Genomic DNA, 21,994 nt, shown 5'->3' with positions numbered 1-21,994 from the left:
AAATAAAAAGTAAGAAAAATCATCTACTTAATGATTTTATTTTTAAAAGCCTTGACAAGTCTCTGCATGAATACCTTTCAAACAAAAAAAGATTTTGAAAAAATTGGTAACAGTGTAGGTATTTAAATAAAATACACATGGGTGATGAATGGTAACTCGATATGGTAAAAAGTACAAATAGTGGGGGAAAAAAAAGGGGGGGCGGGAAAACAAGCAACTAGAGAGCCTCAAAATTTAAAGTGTAAGAATTATGGGTGAATACTGGTTACTGAATCCCATGAATGACACTGTAAAATATAAATAGGCATAAATTCCTATAATGCTTCCATTGAGGACCTAACAGTCAACAAAAGTTCAAACACTGATTATGCTTGAAAACCTATAAAGCAGTGGTTCTCAACCTTCCTAATGCTGTGACCCTTTAATACAGTTCCTCATGTTGTGGTGACCCCCAATTTCATTGTTACAAATTAAACATAATTAAAGCATAGTGATTAATCACAAAAACAATATGTAATTATATATGTGTTTTCCGATGGTCTTAGGTGACCCCTATGAAAGGGTCATTTGACCCCTAAAGGGGTCGCGGCCCACAGGTTGAGAACCACTGCTCTAAAGGGACTCAGTTCTAGAACTGCAGTAATTTAGAGAACTTCTGGTAAGATGATAGCCATGCCCACATTTAAACTCATCAAGAACCTAAATCTCAATTATGTGGAAATAATTTTCACTGCAACCATCTTTACAGTTAAAAAAACAAACACCGAGGGCACTAATTGAAGCCGTTGCTATCCACTTGATAGTCTCAGAAAAACAATGAGATGTTGTCCAATTCCTGCAAAATAATTTAACTCTTTTAGGGGTAATCATTCCACTGATCTGTGTAAGAAGTGGCTTTTATAAAAAGACTAGATGCCCGGTGCACAAAAATTTGTGCACTCCGGGGGGGGGGGGGGTTCCTCAGCCCGGCCTGTGCCCTCTCGCAGTCTGGGACCCCTCGGGGGATGACCACTTGCTGGTTTAGGCCCGCTCCCCGAGGGATTGGGCCTAAGATGGCAATCAGACATCCCTCTGGCAGCCCAGCAGCCCTCAGGGGATGTCCACTTGCCAGCGGGGAGCAAGCCTAAACTGCAGTCGGACATCCTTAGCGCTGCTGAGGAGGCAGGAGCGGCTCCCACCACCACCACTGTACTGGCAGCCATCAGCCTGGCTTGTGGCTAAGCAGAGCTCCTCCCATGTGAGAGTGCCCTGACCACCAGAGGGCAGTCCTGCATTGAGTGTCTGCCCCCTGGTGGTCAGTGTGTGTCATAGTGACCAGTCATTCCCAGTCCTTCTGCTGTTAGGGTCAGTTTGCATATTACCCTTTTACTATATAGGATAGAGGCCTGGTGCACGGGTGGGGGTCAGCTGGTTTGCCCTGAAGGGTGTCCCGGATCAGGGTGGGGGTCCCGCTTGGGTGCCTGGCCAGCCTGGATGAGGGGATGATGGCTGTTTGCAGCTGGTCACACCCCCTTCAGGGTGGGGGTCCCCACTGGGGTGCCTGGCCAGTCTGGGTGAGGGGCTGAGGGCCGTTTTCAAGCTGGCGGGTGACTGAAGCTCCCAACCTCTCCTTTTCTTTTCTTTTTTTTATTCTTGGATTTATTTACCTTCTATGGCTGTCACTGGAGCTGAGAGCCGGCTTTAGCTCTGAGGCTCGGCTCCAGCTCTGAGACCTCGGCTGCTGAAAGCAGGTTTGTTTGGCTTCTATAATTGAAACACTGTTGCAACTCCAGTTCTGAGGCCTGGCTGGCGAAAGCAGGTTTCTAGGGTTTGTTTAGCTTCTATACATGTAACATTGTTTCTTAGAGTGCAAGCTCAGAGCCCAGCAGTGGCAGGCGGGGAACCTTGGTTTCCTCCTTCACTGGCGCAAGCAAGCCTCCTGTTCGATTCAGCTGCCTGGCTGCCGGCCGCCATCTTGGTTGGCAGTTAATTTGCATATCGCCCTGATTAGCCAATGGGAAGCATGTCGGAGGTACGGTTAATTACCATGTTTGACTATTTTAGATAGGATAGATTCCGATACTTAAAAATACTCTTATTACAAATATAATGCAGGCTCCTTGCGACCATCTATTTACCCTTAATTTCCACCTCCAAGAGACATTCAATACTAACTTTTGATCTATTTCAACATTCACTATTAATAATTTTTAATATTAAATTTCCTTCCATTGAAGACAAAACAAGAAATAAAACAGAATCATACAGGAACTTATTCTCCTTTTTTCACTTTCAGATACTTAAACTGCAAATACAGAGTTTTAAATTATAGCTTATCAAATAGAATTTCTCATTCCTTCCTACATCATAAACTGTTGAACCCAATGGAATGTACTTCAGAATTCTCTTAAAAAAACAACAACTAACTCTCTAGGGTTATCCTACACAATAAAAAATACTTGTCTTTCAAGTTTGTTCTATTTTTTACTCACACATAAAATATAAGAATTATAGTTCAGTGTCATTAAGCATTCCATGCTTATCATCTTGCCTCTTCCAAAAACTCAAAGCAGTCAATGTACAGTAATAGAGTAATGATTCAATTGCTACATTCCTAAAGATAAGATTTTATCAATAGAGTTTTCCATAAGTCCTTTCCAAATGATCTCATTCAATATATTGCACTATTTCTGGTACTTCTGGGTCAAGCTGACTAAACAAAGTCTTTCTAATTTCAGATACTCCAATTTTTGTTTTTGTCCATGAGTCTAAAAGCTGAAACAGTTGACGCAAGTTTGATATTGAACAGAGAAAATCCACTGGCAGTTCTTCCTTCTCATGACACCTCACTTCATATACATGAAACCAGTAAGCTACTGCTAACGAAACATGAAGTTAAATTTTCCAATATAAAAACTTTTTGATGTAGCATTTAGACATGTTTAATCTCAATACTTACTTGAATGTTAAAATTTTTAATGAGAAAATGTTTATAGATATATAGATATATACATGTTATACTATATATGTATATTATCCCAAAAGAATGTAATCAAATGCTCATCTACAGAAATCAATTTCCTTTTCCTTTTTGAATAGCAACCCCTGAGAAGAAATACATTTAATAGCAAGCTCTGGAAATACAGCACATACATATCTGATTACATGTCTATGTATGTATACATAAGACAAACAAGTTTCACATACTATGTGTCCTTACCACCTGCAACATGTTCTGTTACTGTCTACTCTGTTGCCTTTTAGTCTTTAAATACTTGTGATAATCCAATAAATAGTTTTTTCAAATCAATGGAAAGTCACAACCTGCAGTTCTGAAAATAGTAGAGAAGGTTCAGAGAATGAACAGTTGGGAAAACCCTCCCTAAGTTTTATTTAACAACTACTTTAAAAGCTGAACAAGCAGAGGTTGGTCAGAGTTTTAGCTCCATAGCTACTCAGAATAATGGAGGACAAGGCGGGCGGGTGGGGGTAGGGGTGAGAGGGAGCAAAGTTAAAACTTTTAATTCACAATCAACACAGTGAGTAAAAAGTTCTGATTAAAGGCCCCAGACCTGCACTCTGTAAACCACAGGTCAAGTTCACTTTTATCAGATGACAAACAGAAGCAGAAGCTGTACTTTAAAGTGATCTAAGGCTTTGAACAGTAAACAACCCCTACCAACAGACCCAAACAAAATTAGTCTACCAATGCTCATTCATTATAATACTAGAGGCCCAGTGCATGACATTCATGCACTGGAAGGGGGGCGGGGGGTGTCCCTCAGCCAGGCCTGAGCCCTCTCATAGTCTGGGACTCCTTGGGGGATGTCCGCCTGCCAGCTTAGGCCCGCTCCTGGCAGTAGGACATCCCCCAGGGGTACTTAGTGCTGCTGTGGAGGCAGGAGAGTCTCCCGCCATTGCTGCTGCGCCCGCCAGCCATGAGCCCAGCTTCTGGCTGAGTGGCGCTCCCCCTGTGGTAGTGCACTGACCACCAGGGGGCAGCTCCTATTGTCAAGCATCTGCCCCGATGGTCAGTGCACATCATAGCGACAAGTTTTTCTGTCGTTCAGTCGATTTGCATATTAGCCTTTTATTATATAGGATATGTGCATTCACTTGAGGCAGCTTGTAAAATGAAACAGAAATGTTATCAGTTTGGCTTTCTACAAATATGTTCTCAATGAACATGATTTATTTTTCCAATCAGATATCTCCACCTACTGTAGATGCAGAGATGCAGTGATCCCCAATGACCTGAAGTTCACTGCCACCAAACTATACTCTAAACGGCCCCTTGAAGTTCACAACCATATCTGTGGAAACACGGGCCCTGTAAGTATAAAACAATACCCCATGGCTAACCCACTCAATATTCATCACTTAACCTTTTAAACCCATTTATTGCTAAACCAATGCAATTAAGAGATAATAGCAAAATAAGTTAACATAAAATTTGAATAAATGCAATTATGTAAAACATGCTATTGGCATTTTCCTGTGATCTGAAATAAAATTAAATGAAAATTCTTTCCCTCACCCCTTTATGATATTATCCCCCACCTCTGCCCATCACAGTTCCAATATAAATTCTAAATTCTGGGGGGCCCATATTTTACTGTAAGATCATTATATTAAAATACTGTTTTGATTTCTAATCAATAAAATTACCTTCATTTATATCTTATTTCTATCAAACTTGTTTTTTGTTGTTGTTTTTTTGGTTAATCCTCACCAGAGGATTATTTTTTCCATTGATTTTTAGAAAGAGTGGGAGGGAGGGAGGGAAGGGGAAGACAGAGAGAGAGACATCAATGTGAGGTCAGATCATGCATGGACTGCCCTGACCAGGAATCAAACTGGCAACCTTTTGGTGCACTCGACCAACTGAGCCGTACCAGCCAAGGCAGTACTCTACTTTTAAAAGGAGAGACCTATTTCACATTTTAAATCTTTTGTCAAACGGTTAAAATTAAATGAAAATATTATGCTTCAAACTTCTAAACATTTTTGTCAAAATGTAATGACATTCTTTTAAATTGAATGCTAAGCTGTAATGCTAAGTTCAATAACCACTATTCTAACCTGTGACATAATATAAAAAATAAATATTGTTTTCTGTCCCTGGTTCCACGCAGAGCTCCTAAATCCCTTGGAATTTCCTAGGTGATAGCAGGGTCTTTTGTTCTAAGACGGTGACTTGAGGTAGGCTTCTGGATGGGGCTGGTCAGCAGAAAGGCCAAACCATGATTAATTAGAAGCTTGGAACTTTCAGCCCCACCCTTCATTCTCCAGACACGGGGGAGGGGCTAGAAATGGAGTTAATGATTGTCATGCCTACAGATGAAGCCTTTCATGACAAATCCCAAAAGGGTTCAAAGAGCTTCCAGTTGGTGGAGGCAATGGGAGAGTGGCCCACCTGGAGAAGGCATGATGGAAGCTCTGTGCCCTTTCCCGCAGCTTCCCCTACACATCTCTTCCATCTGGATGTTCATCTGTATCCTTTAATATACCCTTTCAGAATAAACCGGTAAACTGTCTTCCTGAGTTCTGTGAGAAGCTCTAGCAAATCAACTGAATCAAAGGAGGTGGTAGGAACCTCCGCTTTATAGCTCATCAGGCAGAAGCACAGGGGACAACCTGGACTTGCAACTGGCAACTGAAGAGGGGAGGGAGGTAGCCTAGTGAGACTGAGCAGTTGACCTTTGGGGTCTAATACTATCTCCAAGTAGATACTGTCAGAATTGAGATGAATTGTAGGACACCCAGCTGGTGTCCCAGAATTGCTTGGTGTGGGGAAAACCCCCACACCTCTGGTGTCAGAAGGGTTGAGTGTGGTAGTAGTGTGAGAGCAAAGGAGAAACACAGGAGGAAGACGGTTTTACCTAATGCATGACCCTTTGCCACAGAGCTATCCAGAAGACCTCAAGACTTAAGGACATTTTCTAGTCCATTTCTCAATCAATATGTACAGTAACTCTTAGAACTTTGTTACATGAGATATTTCACAAGAACCACAGGATGATTATTAATAACAAGTTTCCAAGGAAACATTTATCATTTTATACAGTATATATTTTTCCCTGATCCTGAAGAAGCTCCGTTGATATTATAATTTCAATTTTATTGATAAGAAAAAAAAGAAACTCAAAGATGTTAGCTGCCCAAGGTCACCTGGTGGCAGATTAGGGACAGGGAACTCAGGTGTATCTGAAACCCAAACATGTACCTGCTACACCAGAGGCTAAGTTGTTAAGTTACCCCCAAATTTTATCTTGTTTTTAACATGAGGGTTGGGGCTTGCGGATGTTTAGTGAATTTCCTATTACCTAATAATAACAGTCCAATACAATAAAATGAGAGACCAAACAAATGAAGGCCAATTTTAGTCTGAATGAATCCCTTATTCCTAACAGAAAGGAGACCAACTTGCCCAGATATAAACAAGCTCCTAAGAGAACATTATCCTGATGATACTGCTAATGGCATGTGCAAGAATGGATGAGGAAGTTCTTCCCGAACATATTAGGAGGTCATTTGGGAACAATTATAAGCAAAACAAAAACAAGTACAGAATACGACTGAAAGGACTGAGTCGGTGCACCGGCCAGTTATATCACCTGTGCAAACACTGGCGCATGGACTGGGAAGTTAGGCACGCAAAGACCAGGAAGGAAGGGAGACTACGAACCTCAAAAACCATAAAAGTAAAAGACGAGCAGAAAAAAAAATTCTATGTGACAGTTCTAAAGAATTAATAAAATAGCACAATTTCAAACCGATATACTTAACAGCTGGCAGGGTATCTGGCATTTAAATCCCTTGTCTTGCTGCTGGTCCTTTATAGACATATACATTTAAAGTCATGGATTTTCTTAAAGCAAATATTACACAAGTATTAATAAATAATTAGACTACCCTCTGCTTTCCAACAATCAATTTAAATGTATTTAAAACTTGAGAAAATATCTTAAGTCATAAAATTTTCATTTTAATGTGTTTATTATTCACTTCGTCTAAAACTCTATCTCAGGCTAAGAAAAAAAAAAATGTTAAGTACTCTTACTTCAGAATCAATCCAAGCTGTATTTATCCAATGCTCCCGCCCCCTTCAATAGAACCAAGGCAAGAAACATTCTCTTCTATTGGCAGTTATGTTAAGCAAAGTAGGAGTCTTCATGGTAACCACAAAAACACTATCTAATTTATTAACTGACTGATTAAGCAGTTAACTAGAGGCATATTCAACTTCAACCTTACCATTTCATGTTATGCTAGCATTCATCCACTGAACAAATATTCACTGAATACTTTCTATGTGTTAAACCCTGGAAGAGACCTAATTGAGGATTTAGCAATGATCCAGAAAAATTCTATCCCAGCCCCCACGGAATCTGGAGGCAGAGGCAAATTTCACTGAAATATGTGCTATAACATTAGCAACAAATTCACAAAAGTTATCATGAAAGCTCTTAGAGAAGTAAACTACAGTCAACTAGATTAACTGAGACAAACCGAGCTTTCACGTATCATACAAGTAAAATTATCTGATATCCTTAATTTTAAGTGGTACTGACTAACAGGGATCTTTGACTGTTTACTCCAGCCTACAGATGAGGGGCTGAGCAGTGATTTGGCAGCCACCATGGGTTCAAATCCCAGCTTAGCCCAGTGGTTCTCAACCTTGGCTGCACATTAGAATCACCTGGGAATCTTGTTAAAAATCCTGATTTCTGGGCCTCATCCTCCAGAAATTCTGTTTCTTTGTTACTAATGATGAGGCCCAGAAATCAGGGTTTTAACAAGATTCCCAGGTGATTCTAATGTGCAGCCAAGGTTGAGAACCACTGGCTTAGCCTCTTACTAACTGTATGGCCTGAGAAATTCTCAAAAACCTCTCTCTCTGCCCACGAGTTCACATCTATAACAGATAAGTGATTAACAAATGCTTAATGAAATGCATAACTCAAAGCAGGCTTTCTCTAAAAAGTTGGTTCTTCACTGTGGATCCAGAGACATGGAAGCATGGAACAGAGTGCAGAATCTCGGAGGGAAGGCGTGGTGATCATATATGCATAACCCATGGACGCAGACAGTGGGGTGGTGAAGGCCTGGGGTGGGGGGTTGGGGGTGGTGAGGTGGTCTGGAGGGGGTCGATGGGGGAGAAAGGAGGACATATGTAATACTTCCAAAAATAAAGATTAAAAAAAAAAATCAGTTCTTCACTAACTTGCCCGCAGCAAAGGACAAAACCATAAATTCTAGATTAGTGATTCGCATCAACATGAGAAACATGATGTACCTCCTCCCACCTAGATCAGAGGAGGAGTGCGGGAAGCTTTAGGGGAGGCTATTTCATGGGAGGTACTGCAGTCTCGGAACATCACTGCGGTTTACACCCAAATGAAAATAGAAAAATACTTGCAAGAGAGGAAAAAGTGGTTGTCTACCTTTTTCAACTACTGGCTTCTAAAGACTGGAAATCATTTCTTTGTTCTTATTTTTACCTAACTTTTTAAAGTGCAGGGACAGACATTGCACACGGAATATGTGTAACAACATGAGGAACCTATGGTCACAGAGATGTCTTCCCGCAGTACTTGGTGGTAACCATGTTGCACAACTCAAGGAGTGACCAGTTCCACTGTACTCAAGGTAAACGGTGCCTCGTGGAGCAAAAACAGAGAAATATGCGTATACTCAGTGCCCCCTGCAACTGTGCCACCGTAATCTCAACAATTAATTGTAATTAATCTGGGTCATTTCAAAAATATTTATTATCCTCAGTCAGTGGTAAGTATAAAATCAGAAAGTAAAATTTCTAAGTTTAAAATCATATATGTAGCCAAGACCGGTTTGGCTCAGTGGATAGAGCGTCGGCCTGCGGACTGAAAGGTCCCAGGTTCGATTCCGGTCAAGGGCATGTACCTTGGTTGCAGGCACATCCCCAGTGGGAGGTGTGCAGGAGGCAGCTGGTCGATGTTTCTCTCTCATCGATGTTTCTGACTCTCTATCTCTCTCCCTTTCTCTCTGTAAAAAATAAATAAAAATATATTTTAAAAAATAATAATAATAAAATAAAAAACTAAAAAATAAAATCATACATGTAAGCAAGCAGCTATTTCCTTATGCCTACGGCACTTCATTTATTACAGCAACCTCCGTCTCCTCCCCCATCCTGCCATCTATTTACTCCTCAACTAGTCTAGATCCCTGATTAGAAAGGACTTGCAAGTGAGAGGAGGATCAGGACATCAGTAACGTGCAAACTCAAAAATTCCAAAGGACTTGTGCATTCAGTATTATTAGGCATGTAGTATGTGGTTGTACTGAGCCGTGCATTAACAACTTTGGTATTTATGTGGTGCCTTAATAACATAAAGAGTGAAGCAGTTCATACAGTCACATCTCTCTCATGAAAGCACTGGATATGCTAACCCCTGATATAAAGCAATATAACAGATCATCCTATTTTACTGAATAGATAATACCCTTGCATGGTTCGAAAATTGAAACTGTACAGAAAGGTATGCACTGAAATTTTATTCCCGCTCCTGTTTCAATTCCTGTCCCCCTCACACCCTCTATGGCAACCATTTTTATTAGTTCTTTGTTTATCTTTCCAGTACATTTACACAAATACTGCCCTGGCCAGCATTACCCAGTGGTTAGAGCAACAGCTCAAGCACCAACGGGTCTCAGGTTTGATTCCCAGTCAAGGGCACTTACCTGGGTTGCGGGTTCCACGCCTGGCCCGTCATTGGGGCACGTGCGGGGGCAACCGGTCAATGTGGTCAATGTGTCTCTCTCAAATCAATGTTTCTCTTTCCCTCTCCCTCCCACCTTTCCACTTTCTCAGGAAAGCAATGGAAAAAATATCCTCAGGCGAGGATTAACAAAAAAACACACAAACAAATACTAGTAAATACAATTATACTTTCTTATCCCCCACTTAGAATAAAGCACTGTACAGGATTCTCTGTCCCATACCTTGCCTTTTTAAATCAATTTATCCTAGAGATCTTGCCACTTCAGTATAAAGGGATCATCCATCCTCATTCTTTTTTTATAACTGTAGTATCCCATGGTGTGAATATACCATAATTTATTCAACTAGTGTCCTATCAGATTGCTTCCAAAGCATCTTCTTACGTGATACATTTTCCAAATTTCTCCTGTGCTTTTTAACAAAGCGAATTATCAATATCACAGGACTTGCCTTCTTAAACTTAAAATACAACGTATTAGTGACCTACTGTTCATATTTTATAAGAACCATTAGAAAGTCCCACCTCACATGGCTGCATTCTCTCCCCATCCAAGTTTAAGGTATTTATTACAGGATTTCTCGTATACCCTTACACAATGTAATATACCATTATATGTTGTAAATCTCCAAAAAGTACAGCATGTAGTATTTCCCAAACTTATTTGGCTTTAGAAAGACTCTATGGCAAAACCTTCTGTAGATGTTGTACTCTGCAAAACACACTTTAGCAAATACTGGGGTGGATGTAATAATCATTGTCTTCTGTTTAAGCAAAATATAAGAGTGTAAACTTTGTAAGGAAGGCACAAAAGCAAGCTGGGCTCATTTTTGGAGAAGGCATTCCTTAGCTGGTTTAATTATAAAACCCTTTGAGATCTGAATGTAAAGTTATTTGACCCTTCTTGGAAAGAATGCATATAAGCATAAAATTTTTCAGTTTCTGGGGCTTCATGGACCGTTGGGATCCATCCACTGTCACCATGGTCACATCTATTTTTAAAGCAATTTTAAATAGACAGTGCTATATTACCTATGGCACCATTAATACTACAAATACTAAGAGGAAACCCAGAACACTTTGCATGCAAAGCTAATGAACAAACAGCAGAGAATTCAACATGAAGAGTACTTGGTGCAAAGCAAAGAAAGCATATTCACATAGATCATGTTTAACAATTAATGATAGCAAGCAAAGTAAATCCTATCAAGTAACTGTGGGAAAGCATATTTAAAACACTGACACATCTTTTCTATTTCACTGTGAAATGCGCTTTACCGTTGAGTCAAATACTGTCAAAAAAAAGAAAACAACCCCTGCTTAAATGAACTTACTAAAATCCAAACTATAGCTTAGGAAAAACTGAAATATTTTACAATGTCCTTTTTAAAAGGAAATTTTAAAATCATCTTAAAATAGCCACTCTAGGACCTTTCTGTGCTGGCATATTAGTTCCAGATAAAAATGCAAATCTACGACATAACATATCATCTTCTTAAGCAGCACTGAAAAACTGTTTAGCCACTCTCATCTCAGCATTTAGTTAAAAATGCCTAGCCCATGGAAGCAGAGAGCCACTCATTTAGAGCCCAGCACTACTCCAGTCTGCTAGCCCTCTGCCCTCAGGCAGACTGTTAGCAGCAGCACTGCGGGACACTATCATAACAATAGGCCGACCACAGACCCCTTCAAGGTCTGTTATCATTATCATTCAAATAATCCTGAATTTCCCCAAGCTGTAAAACTCCACACGTGTCACTCAACAAAATACCCAAAGTTTGTCTGCTAAACAAAAATAGAGGCAAACTTCATTGTAAACTAGAATGTTGGAATAGCTACCTGCTTTACACAGGGATCAAAACTTCTCATTCAAAAGGGGAGCTAAAGAAAGGGGGGACTAATTGCGTTTTTACATGTAAACGTAAATCTTTATTACTGATACATTCTTACTGCAAAACTAAAAATACTGTATGCTTAAAAAGTGACACCTAAAGAACCCATCATCAATAAAAGGAAGCTATAATATAGGAAGTCAAAAGCCAGACTGACTAATCTATAACATTAACCCTATGAATCACCTGTATGCTTTTTTTTATATTAATGGCCCATTTTTGTCACTTGCAGTTCCTATCAAAGATCATATTTATGGTAAAATACAGTAAGACAGAAGGGGAAAGAAAGAGGAAGAAAAACAACCCACCACAGGATGTTGACAAGTGTTAACTACCAAGGTTTTAGAATATATTGGTTAGCACACCACATACCACTAAAATAATATACCAGGTTCCTCCAACACCAGGTTACTTTGGCTTTCGATTTTAACCTACTCAAGTAACAGAAGTCTAGTGTTACAAAACACTCTAATTTTCATAGCCTCTCTTAGAAGAAAATCTGTGTACTTCCCAGACTCAATTATCACAAAAAACAATTCTTCAACACAACACAATTAATTGTTATACAGTTTCATTTGCACAGCTATCAGATTTGCTGTCTCCCCCTTATTACAACTCCATGGATTGTGGCCCCCAGATATACCAGCAATAAGGCAAAAAGGTAACTTAAAATCCTGATATTATGCCTGGGATACACATTATCTCTAAAACTATCAATAGCTAATCACAGATGCCGAACGAGATACAGACTTATCAAAAACGTACAGACTTATCAAAAACCTCCTACTTGACAATCACCGCTGAACTCATATTGGGTTGTTAATATCTTTCATTTATTCCAATGACTACTTTTTAAAAATGTATTTCTAGCAGACTTATGAAAATGTTTTAACTGGTGCTCACAAATGAAATTAGGAAGAATGCAAGCACTATCCCTGTGTTCGCTACACATGCCCAAATAAATTCAGTTAGGTCTCTGTCTACTTTGTTTGCCTCTAACCCAGTGCCTGGCATGTAGTAGATACTCATAAAATGAATAAAATCTTACAATAAAATTCATGGGACAGCCCCAAAATTTCAGTGGTAACAGACTGTATTAAATCATGTACTGCTTAAAAGAACATTTGCTAAGACTTGAGAACCTTCTAAACAATGCTACTTGTTCTAACAGGATTTAATCTATACCAGAAAATAAGACTGAGAGTTAAATCAATTCTAAGGGAGGCCTACAATGATAAGTTTTTGTAACAAAGCAAACAAAGGTTGTATTTTTATAAGATATGACTTTCCTCTCTATCCCAAAACTATGATCAATGAGAAATTACAGAATTTTAGAAGGAAAAATAATCTTTGAGCCTAAATTATGAAACAGACGAGCTCAAATTTCAGACTATAAACTGCCACCAATTTATTCAAAAATGTTTGCATAATTACATACCTAAGGTAGCATTTTATGAATTTTATGCTCCTTTTTTTTGGCTATGCTAAGCAGTTGGCATGAGTTGGAGAAGTTATGACTGATGAATATAATTATCTTCCATTTTTATGACTTTCATTTACTAGAAGAGGAAAAAATCAGTAAGTAAATAGTTCCTCTTGTCCGTTTTCAAGTTACAGTGTTCTCTATTACTTAAACCACAGTTTTCCTGTTCTCCCATCCTATTTTGTGACTGTATAATAGTTTTTTTATATTTTATTTGTATTTCTGATTTGTATGTTTACTTCCTTAAGTCTTATTTCCCCAAAGATTCAGAAGGCAGACCCTTCCAAAGGGCTCCCCTGCCATTAATAGTGTTTGATCTCCAAAGAACTTGTATGCATGCATATGAACATAATCAATGGACATGGGGGGGGGGGGGGGGTGAGCTGGGGGGGGGGGCGCCAGGGAGAGGTTAATGGGGAAAAGGGAGACTTACATAATACTTTAAACAATAAAGAATTTAAATTCAAAAGATATATAGTGTTTGATCATTTCTGAGTCACTTGTAAGTGTAATTTAATGTAAGTTCTGTTGAGTAGAGCTGGTTCTGTCTTGTTGGCTACTACACAACAGGTTCCAAATGTTATTACAATGAATGAATGAATGATTTGGAAGGCAATGACATGATCATGTGCTTCTCTGCTAGCTAAGCAGGCAATACTTGAGAAGACATCACAGGCCCTATCCAGCTTTATGAAAACTCGAGTGCTCTTTACAGGTCCGAACTGAAACTTTGCAAATAATACATTTAAGAGCAAACACCACTACGTGATACACACCATTAGAGAAGGCGCTAAGACAGTTTACTCCAAGGGCACACAATTACAGAAGATTCCATGACCATCACTATGAATGACCTCAGGAACCACTGCTCAATAATGACTTCACTGTCTAGAGATTCAGTTTTTCTCCATGTTTTGAAAATTTATAAATGAAACAGACTAAAATGATGAATGACTACTCTCCAGGGCCTTACCATCATCCTTAAAAAGATTGGGGACGCGGGGGTGGGGCGGGGAATGCTCTAAGGAAAATCATTAACACAAACACGTGAAAAGCCATTTTCCTGCTAAGTGGTGAAAGGCTGGAAAATTTTTCACGGCAACCTCCCTTTTTTGCTGGTCACAGAGTCAGAACTGGGAATCGGAAAATGTGTTACACCTCCATGCGCCTTGAGCCGGGAACGACGAAGGGAGAAGAGAGTCCCCACTGGCTGGGGACACATGTATTCGGCACGAGAGCAGGAAGTCCCGTCTCCGGAGCGCGGTGTGCCTGGCGGGCCAGCACCCCAGAGGGGCACGCCGACCTCTGGCAAGCCCACCCCCACTGCCCGCGGCCGCTGAGCCTGAAGCCAGAGCCGGGAACCGCGATTCCGCCGGGCCGATGAAAGGAGGCGCCGCGCGGAGGCTGCGGACACCTTCCTCTTCCCACTTGGCCCGCGGCGGGAGCAGACTCCTCCGGTTTTCGCCAAAAGAGGAGGAGGCGGGCCCGGCACCGTCAGCAGCGACCAGAAGCCTTGGCCGCGAAAGAGGGCGGCCGTCCACGCGGCCGGAGAACTCACCGAACAAAGCGCAGAGCGGACCGGCTGGAGGGACGCGGGAGGAGGGAGGAGGGGGGGAAGGAGAAGATTCACCCCAGCTCTTCACCACCGCCTGGGGCTAGAGACAGGTGGAGCCAGCTCCTCCTTAGAGGGAGAAGAAAGATGGGCTTTCGAGGGGCTCATCTCAACTCCAGCGCCCAGGCGACCGGAACCGAGACCCCGGCCGGGGAGGGCGCACGGGAATGAGGGGACGAGCACTAGAGAAAGAGAGAAAGGAAGAGAGGATCGGGGTCCCGGGCCCTGCGGGGGTGCCGGGGTCTCGCCCCAGCTGCGCCGAGGATACGGGTGGCGAGGATGCGCGCGGCGCGCTGCCGGCCGCCCCGACTCGGGCCTCCTCGGCTCGCCGCCGCCCGCCCCTCGCACCCGCGCCCCGGGCCGCCACACAAAGGGGATGGAGAGCCGCAAGGGCGCGGGGCGGTAGAGGGGCGCCGGGGCCCGGACGGGGTGGCCAGACCGCGACGTCCGCCGCGCCCCCGCCTTTGTCTGCCTCGCTCCGCGCCCCCCGCCCCGGCCAAGGAACCCCGCCGCCCGCGGCGCCCTCACCCTGCTGGTTACCCGGGTGAGTAGCGGTCTCATCTGCTCGCCAGCCCCATCTGCCTCCATGGCCGGCCGGCCAGCCCGCGGCGGCCGCTACGGTGTGGCCCCGCGCAGTTCGCCCGCCGCCGCCGCCGCCGAGAGCCGAAGGCGCGAGGGGAAACGAACGTGTGTCCGTGCGCGGGGCGCGCGCGCGTGGGGAGAGCCGGGCGAGCGCGCGAGGTGCGAGGCGCGCGGGCGCACGCAGCGAGCGCGGGGCTGCCTCTCGCGGGGCAGCGAGGCCGCGGCGTGGAACGTGGAGTGAGGACTGAGCGAGCAGCCGGACAAGGCGGGGGTGGAGGAGAGAGCCGCGTAGGGACCCGGGGGCGGGGCCGCAGCCCGTGACGCGCGCAACGCCCGGGCCCCGCCCCCAGCGCCCGCCGCGCCGCCCCCGGCGCCACGCCTCCTGCCAGTTTGGCACCGCCAGCCTCCCCCGCGCGCCCGCGGGCCCGCCGCGAGGCCACCCGGAGGTGGGTCGGGAGGAGGCGGGACGGGCCTCTGCCCCGGCCAATCGGCGGCTCGCGAGTTGCGCACGAGTCCCTGCACACACACACACCCGTGCCACCTCCTCTGGAGGCCCCGCCCCTCTTTGTAAAATCCGAAATGACTGTAACGAAATGACTAACTGGTTTTCCCGGTCGGAGGTTCCCCTGAAGTTTAGAAGTGGGGTGGGGGTCACCGCCTCCCCTAGCTCCTAACCAACTTCTTTAAAGGCAGGAGGGAAGGAGGATGCCACCCTTTTCAAGGACGCTCAAGGGAACCCCAAAGCAACTAACGGGTCTCCAGGCTTCCTGCAAGTTTCCCCCCCACAGTTCAGTAGACGTGAACCCCAACTCCACGCCTGTGAAAGAGGGAGTACGCCTGACCAGGTATGGTCGTGGGCTTGCCGCTTGACCGGGCCCCGCGGCGGCCCCAATTCAATTCGCCTCTCCGATACCTTCTAACAGGGGATGATGATGAAGGGACCTGCCACACAGGGTCATTGAAGAACTAGGTGAATTTCAAGCCATAAATGTGCCTGACACATTGCGTGCTTGTTATAAGCATTATTGTTAGCAGAGCTATCTTGCGTGTTTAAAAAAAGATGAAAGGTTTCGTTGAGAAGAGCTAAATCAGTGCTATGGAAGGAAACCATTACAGCGGATCTGGAGCTCACGTCCTATTTGTCTGCAATAGGATATTAGTAAAGCCTTTGTCGGAAATAGTTGAGGATGCTGGACGACTCTACCTGGTTTGAGTCCTAGTCCCCTTTTGTTCTCATTTCCCGGAGTTACCTCAAGGCTGGCACACATTCTTCTCTTACTTGTATGGCAGCAAATGTGCTTCTATTATCATTGCTACCCTTTTAAGAGGCCTGCAATTAGAGACTTTGACATTTTGCAAACATGCTTCATCTCTAATCGTCACAACACTACCAAACACTGTGTTTTATTATCTCCACCTCACAGATGAGGAAGCCGAGGCTCACAGCAATGACTCGTGTTAGGTCCCAGTCGGTGGAACTGCTCTTTCTATTGCACCATTCTAATGCTTCACTAAGCAAAGATGAAGAACAATAAAGAAAAGAGAAGAAAAGAAGAAACAAGAATGAAAGGAAAGAATATGGAGTAAGTGGGGTCGAAAATATTTTAAGCCTCCAAAATTTGTCTGAGGTGCCAATCACTTGTGCTCATATCAAGTCTCTAAGGTGCATATGATTAATATTGAAGAATTCGGTCTGGGTTGTCTTAAAATGCAGGTCCCCTGCCATAAAACTAATTAGCATATACAGAACACCTTCTATTCCATTTCTCTGCTTTATATATCTTTACAGTATTTATCCACCTATAACATTCTATATATTTTATGCTTTATTATGCTTACTGTTTGTACACTCACACACACACACACACACACACATTCATGTAAGTTTCATGCAAGCAGCAAATTTTTTTTTTAAATATATTTTATTGATTTTTCACAGAGAGGAAGGGAGAGAGACAGAGAGTTAGAAACATCGATGAGAGAGAAACATCAACCAGCTGCCTCCTGCACATCTCCTACTGGGGATGTGCCCGCAACCCAGGTACATGCCCTTGACCGGAATCGAACCCAGGACCTTTCAGTCTGCAGGCCGACGCTCTATCCACTGAGCCAAACCGGTTTCGGCAAGCAGCAAATTTTTTGTGTTTGCTGTTATATTTCTAGCAACCCCAGAAGAGTGCCTGGCCCTAGTATCTCTCAGTACATGTTTGGGGGGAAAGAGAGGAGGCTAACATCTTTCAAGACCAGAAAGCATTCTGGGTGGCAGCTGAGAATATGGCCCAAGTAGCAACAGGAACAAAGTAGGAGCTAAGACCTTTGAAAGAGTTATGTAGTCAATTTCCAGAAGGACTTATAAATATATGCTTGCAAGACCATGCTAGAAAACAGGTTTCTCTTATCCATCTTGCGAAAATAAAATAAAAAATAAGCCCTTGGTTTATTTAGTCCACAGTTATTTTTTTGACCTCTGTGTTGTCATGCACGTCTTCTACTCCTCACTTCATCCCAACAGCTAGAAAAATAATGTAGTAAAGGTCTGAATTATAGAATTTATTATTCTCAATTGCCCACTTAATTCAAGCTCAGCCAGAGTTCATCCCGAGGTAATGGTTGTGAATGAAGAAGATAATGTGTTAAAATTGCTTTCATGCAAATGGAGAAGACTATAAAATGTTCCAAGGTGCTGAAAGGCAAATTGTTCTCTTAAGTATCTTATATATCTATCCAAAATATAGCACAAGGAAACGTTTGCTAAACAAAGGAAAAAAATGAACCTAAGGTTATCACTAACAATGAACTTGTACCACCTAAAATTAATGACATTTAGCTGTATCCCAAATTCAGGATACTTCCTGAGTTTCTGGAACAGCAGGTAATACTAGCAGGGACTTGGATACAACCTCTTGGCAAGATCTTTATCTTGAGAAACGCATAATCTTCCCCCAGCCAATCTTCCCCCAGCCATTCTCTTGAGCCAGGGCATATTTTGTAAAGACAAATAGCAGCTTGTCATTTTGAAAAGCCATCTTTTAACCTTTAGCAGAGGATCCTCTGACAATTATGTATCTCTTCATGGCCTCTTCTTGGTCATGACTGAAATGTAAATGTTCCCAATTATATGACCCTATAAGGAGAACTAAAATCCTTGGAATGGTGTTTACAAGAACACCAGGGCAGCCTCCATGGGAAAGACAAAAGGAAAAGAATTGAAAAAAGTATTGCTCTTTAGGTCTGTAGTCTGGGCCTACAGAAAACTTTGGGGGTTTGTGGGGGGCGGGGGGACCAAATCTTAGGACATTTTGTGTATATCAATATACAGATGCACAAATGTATATTACACACACACACACACACACACACGCACGCACGCCAACAATGAACTGTGTACAGCTCTAACACAAGTCAGGGAATCACAATGAAAGAGAATGGGACGCCTTTTGCTAGAGGTGGAAGGGGGACAGGGCTGCCACCTGTGGGAAAAAGATGTACATGAAGGTGTTTGCAAAGGCTACAGAGAAATATAGTAGATTTAATCTGAGTCATGAATGGGAATGATATAATTTCATCAATGGGGGAGGGATGGGGAAGAAGGGCATTCCTGGAAGAGGTAAAAGCAAGATCAGTGGCATTGATCTGAAGAAGCAGGGTGGTCCGATGATGAAACATTTCCCCATCCGGCCTGGAGACAGGCTGCCTGGGGTTGGCTGCTTTTGTGCTAGTTGTGTCTTTAGGCCAGTTACCTTTTTGAAACTGTAAAATGAGGGTAATGGTGCTCTCCTCGTGGGTCAGGAAATGAAGATTAAATAAAGCCTCTAGCATACCACCTGACATCTAAGAAATACTCACTGTATGTTTATTATTATTACCTGGTTAGGAAACCAGGAGGTGGGAAAAGGGTAGGCTCAAGTTCATACAATGGGAAGAGCCTGATTTACCGGGTTCCTACGCAGCTTACGTTCCCATTACAATGAAAACTCAGGTGCAGGGACCAGATCTGCCTCATCACTGGGAACATCCTGGAGTTCCTGGCATGTGGTGGCCACTTTAAAAACACCGAATGAATGAGGGAACACTAAGGAAGTGGGACTTCTTTGTACATGCTATTGCAGCCCCGACATTGGAGGGTATTGGGGGGGAAGTGGTGTGACTACATTATAGACACAACCATGGTAAAGATCGAATGGAAAGGAGAAATGCCAAGAGCAAGGAGGTATGTTCGAACTGCCCTGCTCAGTGCGGTGACTATGGAGTGCTTGAAATGTGGCTAATTTTAATTGAGATGTACTCCAAGTTTAAAAGTTTTGGCACACACACAAAAGAATGTAATCTTGTTAATCTTCTATGTATTACATGTTGAAATTATAAAATTTTAGATACCATGGGTAAAATAAACATTATTAAAATTAATTTAACTTGTTGCTTTTTTGTTCTTTTTAATGTGGCAGTGAAAATACTCTGTATACCATAATGATGAATATGTGTCATACATTTGTCTACATCCATACTATGTATAACACCAAGAGTGAATGTAAAACTATGGACTTTGGGTAATTATAAGTGTCATTATAGGTTCAGCAATTATAACAATGTACCACTCTGGTAGGAGATATTACTAATGGGAGAGGCTATGCATGCGTATGGGCACTTTTCCCCCAATTTTGCTGTTAACCTAAAACTGCTTTAAAAAATGAAGCCTTGCCCAGCTGGTGTGGCTCAGTGGTTGAGCGACAACCTATGAACCAGGAGGTCACCTTTCCTTATTTTATTTTTTATTGATTTCAGAGAGGAAATGAGAGGGAGAGAGAGATACAAACATCAATGATAAGAGAGAATCATTGATTGGCTGCCTCCCAAATGTCCCTCATTGGGGGGTCGAGCCCACAACTGGGCATGTGCCCTGACCAGGAATTGAACTGTGACCTCCTGGTTCATAGGTCGACGGTCAACCACTGAGCCACACCGGCCAAGCTATCTCTTGATCATGATGGTAGTTATACAACTGTATGTATGCATTTGTCAAAACTCATAGTACTGCACACTAAAAAGGATGAATTTTATGTACTATGTATGCATATAAACCTTATATAAAACAAAAAGAAATATACCTTATTAACTAACACACACACACACACACACACATGCATACATTTTACAATCTGGGATTAGTGGATAGTTTTTTCATCAACTTTACTTGACATATTTATGATTATGCAGTATGTGTATTGTGCTTTAAATAGTATGTATCAGCATCCTTAATAAAATACTATTTTCAGAGCTTCAATGGACCCTGTTCAATTATTTTGGTTTCTTACTAATACATACAAAACTATTTGCATGTCTATTTCTCAGTTCTCTTATGCACATATATATTCAGAAGGAACTACAATTACTGACACTAAAGTCTGTCAGCGCTGCCATAGTCAAACAATACAGCAAGTGAGGACGGGTGCTGGAACTGAAGGGTGCTGATTCTCTCCACATTAGTTCCAAGTCACCGGTCCCCACCTCCTCAGTTTGCTCAGGCATTGGCTGGAATACTGCAATCTGCTGTTGAGTAACAGGTGTCAGGTGAGTACCGAAGAGTGTACATTGGCACTTCGAGATGTGCCAGCAAACTTATTTTAGAGACTGTTACGCATTTTCATTTTGGCCCTGCTCTCCAAAAGTCAGAGTCCACTTTGGTCACACCTAGGTACACCTGGTTAGCGGCTTATGTGTTAGTTGCTTTCAGAAGACTGTTCTTAGTACCGAAGCTAGGGGAACATGAAAGATCTTTCTTGGCCATTATTTTAATTTCAAGCCCACCTGGCGTGGCTCAGTGGTTGAGCGTCGACTTATGAACCAGGAGGTTGCGGTTCATTTCCTGGTCAGGGCACATGCCCAGGTTGTGGGCTCGTTCCCCAGTGTGGGGCATGTAAGAGGCAGCCGATCAATGATTCTCTCTCATCATTGATGTTTCTATCTCTCCCTTTCCCTTCCTCTCTGAAATCAATAAAAACATTTTATTTAAAAAGTATTTTTCAATAAACACTTGCTCCTTTTATGAAAGTGATCCCTTCCATCAGGTGTCTGACTAAAACTACAATGGATTTTGGATAAGAACACACCTGAACCCAGGGGAAATCTAAACTCCCAAGATCCCATTTTGAGAAACACAAATATAGAATAGACTTTTAGGGAGGCAGAGAAGGAGGAAAACATTTCTTGCCATGGAATCAAAATCCTCAAAACCAAGAGTTATCGTGCATTGATATTAAAATAAGTAATAGGATTGGTTTAGATCATCTTGGGATGTTCATAATTGTCCCAGTTTAAGATCATCTAAAACTGCCGAAACCGGTTTGGCTCAGTGGATAGAGCGTCGGCCTGCGGACTGAAGGGTCCCGGGTTCGATTCCGGTCAAGGGCATGTACCTGGGTTGCGGGCACATCCCCAGTGGGGGGTGTGCAGGAGGCAACTGATCGATGTTTCTCTCTCATCGATGTTTCTAACTCTCTATCCCTCTCCCTTTCTCTCTGTAAAAAATCAATAAAATATATAAAAAAAAAAAAAAAAAAAAAAAAAGATCATCTAAAACTGACAGCAAAATGGCGACTTAGGTTCTGCATGACATTGGACATGTCACTTAAACACTTATGGACTTTGTTTCCTCATCTGTAAAATGGGGGTGATTGAGGCCATA

The 21,994-nt window shown here is 42.6% G+C and overlaps 1 protein-coding gene across 2 annotated transcripts in view; it reads right to left on the bottom strand.

The window, feature by feature from the left end:
- SLC4A7 (solute carrier family 4 member 7) overlaps window positions 1-15,376 on the bottom strand; it is a 90,820-nt gene extending 75,444 nt beyond the window's left edge. The window contains exon 1 of one of the 2 annotated variants that reach the window (XM_070433297.1): window positions 15,271-15,376. In XM_070433297.1, coding sequence (XP_070289398.1) covers window positions 15,271-15,318 — 48 coding nt within the window. In that variant the 5' untranslated portion in view covers window positions 15,319-15,376. The remainder of the gene's footprint in view (window positions 1-15,270) is intronic. The other variant, XM_070433296.1, reaches the window with a different exon arrangement.
- Window positions 15,377-21,994: the final 6,618 nt, after the last annotated feature.

Source organism: Myotis yumanensis, unplaced genomic scaffold (genome assembly GCF_028538775.1).
Source record: "Myotis yumanensis isolate MYYU_CA2020_CCGP unplaced genomic scaffold, mMyoYum1.0.hap1 SCAF_14, whole genome shotgun sequence".
In the NCBI taxonomy this organism is placed as follows: Eukaryota; Metazoa; Chordata; class Mammalia; order Chiroptera; family Vespertilionidae; genus Myotis; species Myotis yumanensis.
This window is presented reverse-complemented; position numbering and strand designations above follow the sequence as displayed.